At 32.3% G+C, this 4,374-nt stretch overlaps 1 protein-coding gene across 1 annotated transcript; it reads right to left on the bottom strand.

Annotated features, from left to right (window-relative positions):
- Positions 1-3,540, bottom strand: LOC108194787 (uncharacterized). The gene is made up of 8 exons (XM_017361725.1): positions 3,319-3,540; positions 1,789-1,974; positions 1,624-1,716; positions 1,359-1,541; positions 1,154-1,256; positions 859-1,044; positions 388-654; positions 1-302 (listed from the first exon to the last, which is right to left on the bottom strand). The coding sequence occupies exons 1-8, from the start codon at positions 3,538-3,540 to the stop codon at positions 1-3; spliced, it is 1,542 nt and encodes a 513-aa protein (XP_017217214.1).
- Positions 3,541-4,374: the final 834 nt, after the last annotated feature.

Below are 4,374 nucleotides of genomic sequence, written 5' to 3'. Positions count from 1 at the left end.
TTAATGATTGTTTCCAGTGTTGAAACGCCGTCGAGCAACTGCAGCATTTTCATTCAAATTCCATTGTGCACTAGTCGACGGCATTTCCTGAAACTGGCCAGTGGTTGGGGGACGAGTACTTAATGCTGGAATAGTTGAAGAATACCCAAGAGTACACAGACTGTAGGCTAAGTTTCTAGCTGAACTTGCATAATCTCCTCTGAGATCTAGCAATTCTGACTCTTTCACAGTTTCCGTGTCCATGGGTTTATCAAGAGGCCAAGCTTTGAGAAGGCTACTCACGTTACTTGCAGGCCGAGTTCCTGAAACAAACAAGCTAAGTTTCAAACAGAATTGCAAACGAATTGCAATTTTCAAGAATCATGTTTTTAACAAAAGTCACTTTACCTTCCACATTATTATCATTGCAATCGTCATTGTCATCGCCGTCATCATAAATATCATCAATTTCTACCGACTCCAAAGGAAAGTCTTCCTCAGATACAGGTAGGGGCGACAACCTTTCAAGTTCAGCAAAACTGGATCCATGGTTCATCAAAGTGCTCCCAAAGAACTTTTTAATCTCATCCGAGATGCTTTCTCTTGGCAACTGAAGAATGCGACCAAGGTTGCGAGCCCCATATTTGAATGCTGAAATTATTCTGGCAGCGTTTGCTATATAAAAAGAGAAAACACACGAGAATTTTTCATTTAGAAACAGGGTCACAAATAAAGAAGTCCTGAGGAAGGGAGCATTGATACTTTGAAAACATGCATATGGCTTATAAGTTATAACTTGAATGGGGGTACAACAATACTAAAATAAAAGGAGAGGGGGGTTCGTACTAATAGTAAAGAGACAAGAAACATGTTTTTTACCTTTGCTCACACTACGGCCTAGGTTATTTTTTTCTTTCAGTGGATCCATGATGTTCAGATACTTGGCACCAAAAATCTGCATATCCTGATTAACGCAAAAAGTTGAAGATGAAAACATTTCGGTATAGGATCTCATATCTTCTTTTGACAGCAATAGATCTGCTCCGTCATTCCCTTGATCAGTAACTGCATGTACGTACACAGACATATGTGATCAAAGAATTTCATTGTTTCTACCGCTATCTTAGTGGTTATACAATAAAGATAGACACATTAGTTGAAAATATATGTTTACCAACAAGGTTGGGAAGAGATGATGTGAGAATTGGACCCTCCAAACTGATACAATAGTTATTCCAATCGAAGTTTGCATAATAGTCCAAAAATCGATAAAGTACCTACACGGGTAGAGAAATAGTAAAATACATTAGTAAACAAACATGCTCATTGAATGCATAAATAAATACAATATCACACACGTGCAGCCATGCTAAATTTACCGCCAAAGGTCCATTTAAAGATGAATTGAACCGCTGGAATATATATAGAATCAGAACTTCCAAAGCATAGGTAGCCAGTAAACCATGAAATGCGCCAAGGATATGACATTCATAGTGGCACCAAGCTTTGAGGAGCATAACACTCCGCTTAAAAAGATGATTCTTTTGAACTAGATGATCAACCTGCATTACAATCAAATGGTGTCTTATCTTCTGTATGAAGAAGAAGCTTATAAATTATTAATATAATATGCTAGCTCAATACCTGTTCCAGAAAACATAGGGTAGAAAGTCCACCTAGTTGATTAAAAGATATGTCGATCGGAATATTTTCAACTTTGCATTTTACAAGTTTCACCTGAATGATCATGTGACAAGTTAATATAATTGAAAACAAAGTTTAAGTTTTCAAGTTAAGAGATAGTACAACCTCAGCACCGATCATCCTTGTTTCTTTTATTGTGTATTCGGCAGACATATTCTGCTCTTCATACTTAAGAAGTTTGTAAATGTCGTTTGCTATATAATCTTTCATATTAGGATAGCATATGACAGTCATATCTATATCTCCATCCGCAAGATATGTCTTTAATGGCACCGAACCATATGGAAAAACCTATAAAACAATATACAACAGGTAATTTAGCGACAGTATATACTAAACAATATTTTCCTTTTAGGATCAAATAATAGGAAATAGCTTTGAGAACATAAATGAGATTTCCCCGCTGGTACAAATGTTTCTTGTCTTCGTTCTTCGGGAAATCATTTGCTAGACCTATATTAATTTCGATATCTAAAAGACAACAAAACCTAAAAAGAAACCAATACTCAAACCCCATTTCCTAGCTTTGAACTCATATGAAAAAATATGCTATAAAAAAACATCTCTTTCGATCCTTCTTTTTCTAATTACAAGTTCTCAACCAATATTTTCTGCCTTCCCAAAAACATGACTCTTTCCATTGAAATCACTTATGAAACAACTATCATTCAGGTAAATGCTCCCCTCACATATCTACAAAGTTAACTACGGCCAATTTTAATGTCTAGCAGACACGAGTCAGGACTTCATTCATAAGTCATTTTCAAATCACATTTGCAAGCTTGAAAGACCAATCTATGGCTTGTGACAAGCTCCTCAAGACTGGTACAAGGAATTAATTCACTCTTTTGGCAAATGGATTCATCAACTCTATATCTAATGCCTCTTTATTTATCTACAATTAATACGGAGTTATTGCCTATATTCTTGTCAATGTGGATGATCTCGTGATGATCGACAATAATCACAAGTTCTTAGCAGATTTGTCTCATTGATTTTCTGTTTGTTCTCTAAAGGACCCTGGAACTCTAAGTAATTGTTTGGGAGTGGAAGTGATTCATTTGTTTTCTATCCCAGCAAAAATACATTCAAAATCTTTTAAGAGGATTCAAACCAGACGGTGTTGTACTCCTATATCCCAATCTCATCATTTAACATTTTCAAATGGCAGTGCAAATATTGGTCCTCCACTATTATGTCATAATATATATATATATATATATATATATATATATATATATATATATATATAATTTATATTATTAACATTATTATTATTATTATTTACACATGTCAATGAACAAATAAATATTACTAAATAATTTTTGAAATATATTATTTATTATTATAATTAATGTTTTAATATATAGGCAAATGAAATGTATATTTAACATATATATTTATATCTAAGACTGAAAAATATTTTTTTTTAACTTTACTGATCAATGAGATTTATGAAATCCGAGCAAAAAATCTAAGAAATAACACATTCATACCAGCATTGTTTTATATGAGGACCATTTTCAGTGAAGAACCAAAGCAAACGAAATCTAAAAAATCAGTTATTCCTATTGCTTGGCATGAAAAAAAGCGATTAAACAACTTGTGAAAATGTTTAATTGAACAGATATTTACCTGAATTCCCTTAAAATATTGGGAAATAATTGTCTGAAGAAATACAATGATATCCGCCCTTTTTTCATCTGCGTCCAATGTAGGAGATATTTTTAACAAAACCTCCTTCCAAGCTGCTTTTTCTCCTGCTTCCATACTTTCTGCACTTATCATTGATGGATCACGCCCGCTTTCAAGCTCTTGTCGAATTTTATTTATGTTGGTAGCATTTTGTGATTTCATATCAATTTATAATAGAAATATATTCAATACAATTTTCTTGATTTATGAAAAAAATTATGTATTTGTGTTGAAGAGCATGAATGTTGAACATGTAGTAAAGAAGCTACTTAATACTTCCACTCTTGCTTTGGATTTTTTTAACATTGTGTATGGGGATATTTATAAACAAAACATTTCCTTATCACATTTAATGTGGATGCTGGAAATCCAGAAGATATTATATAGTTATAAATACTCCTTGATATCTCCAATATACTCTTCACTATTTGTAGTCTAATAAGTTGCAATGTGAAATTATTAAAAACAAAATATTTATTTCATCATTCTTGTTAACTCAATGCTTCAACTAATATCAGAATGATTAGCTATTAAAATTTCAATGTAATCCAAATTTCAATGATTCAATTATAAATTAAATCGACTCAACCTCATTAGAATTTCAACTATTAATATAAGCCTATTTTGAACAATTATAAATTCCATGTTTTAAAACCCCTAAGTTACCCCTAATAATATTGAAAACAAATCACTTGAGTAAGTTAAAATTTGTTAGCAACGATTTTATTATTAAATTAATTATGATGTTATTTTCTTCCAAAAACTATTAGCTTAAGGGAACGCAAAGAAACAAAAGGACAAAATAAAGAAAAGAGTGTCCCTCTCAATATCTTTAGTGTTCTAGTCCATTCCATCTTCATAGATTTGTATCTTAATAGATAATATTACTAATTGCATATAGTTAGTTGTTGAATTATTATCTACATCTCTCTCAACCACTTTTGGGAGATATAAATTAAAATTAAATGAGATATCGAGGAATTGAATGGTCATCGA

The sequence above is a fragment of the Daucus carota genome, chromosome 7 (assembly GCF_001625215.2).
Source record: "Daucus carota subsp. sativus chromosome 7, DH1 v3.0, whole genome shotgun sequence".
Classification (NCBI taxonomy): Eukaryota; Viridiplantae; Streptophyta; class Magnoliopsida; order Apiales; family Apiaceae; genus Daucus; species Daucus carota.
Note: the sequence above shows the minus strand (reverse complement) of the source record. Positions and strands in the feature narration are given on the sequence as shown.

Bases quoted from the DNA above. Each gene is read 5' to 3' on its own strand.
- LOC108194787 (XM_017361725.1), bottom strand. From the start codon at position 3,540: ATGAAATCACAAAATGCTACCAACATAAATAAAATTCGACAAGAGCTT. The intron at 1,257-1,358 runs GTAAATTTAGCA...CTACCCGTGTAG, and splicing joins CTTTAAATGGACCTTTGGCG to GTACTTTATCGATTTTTGGA. The intron at 303-387 runs GTAAAGTGACTT...TGTTTGTTTCAG, and splicing joins CAATGATAATAATGTGGAAG to GAACTCGGCCTGCAAGTAAC.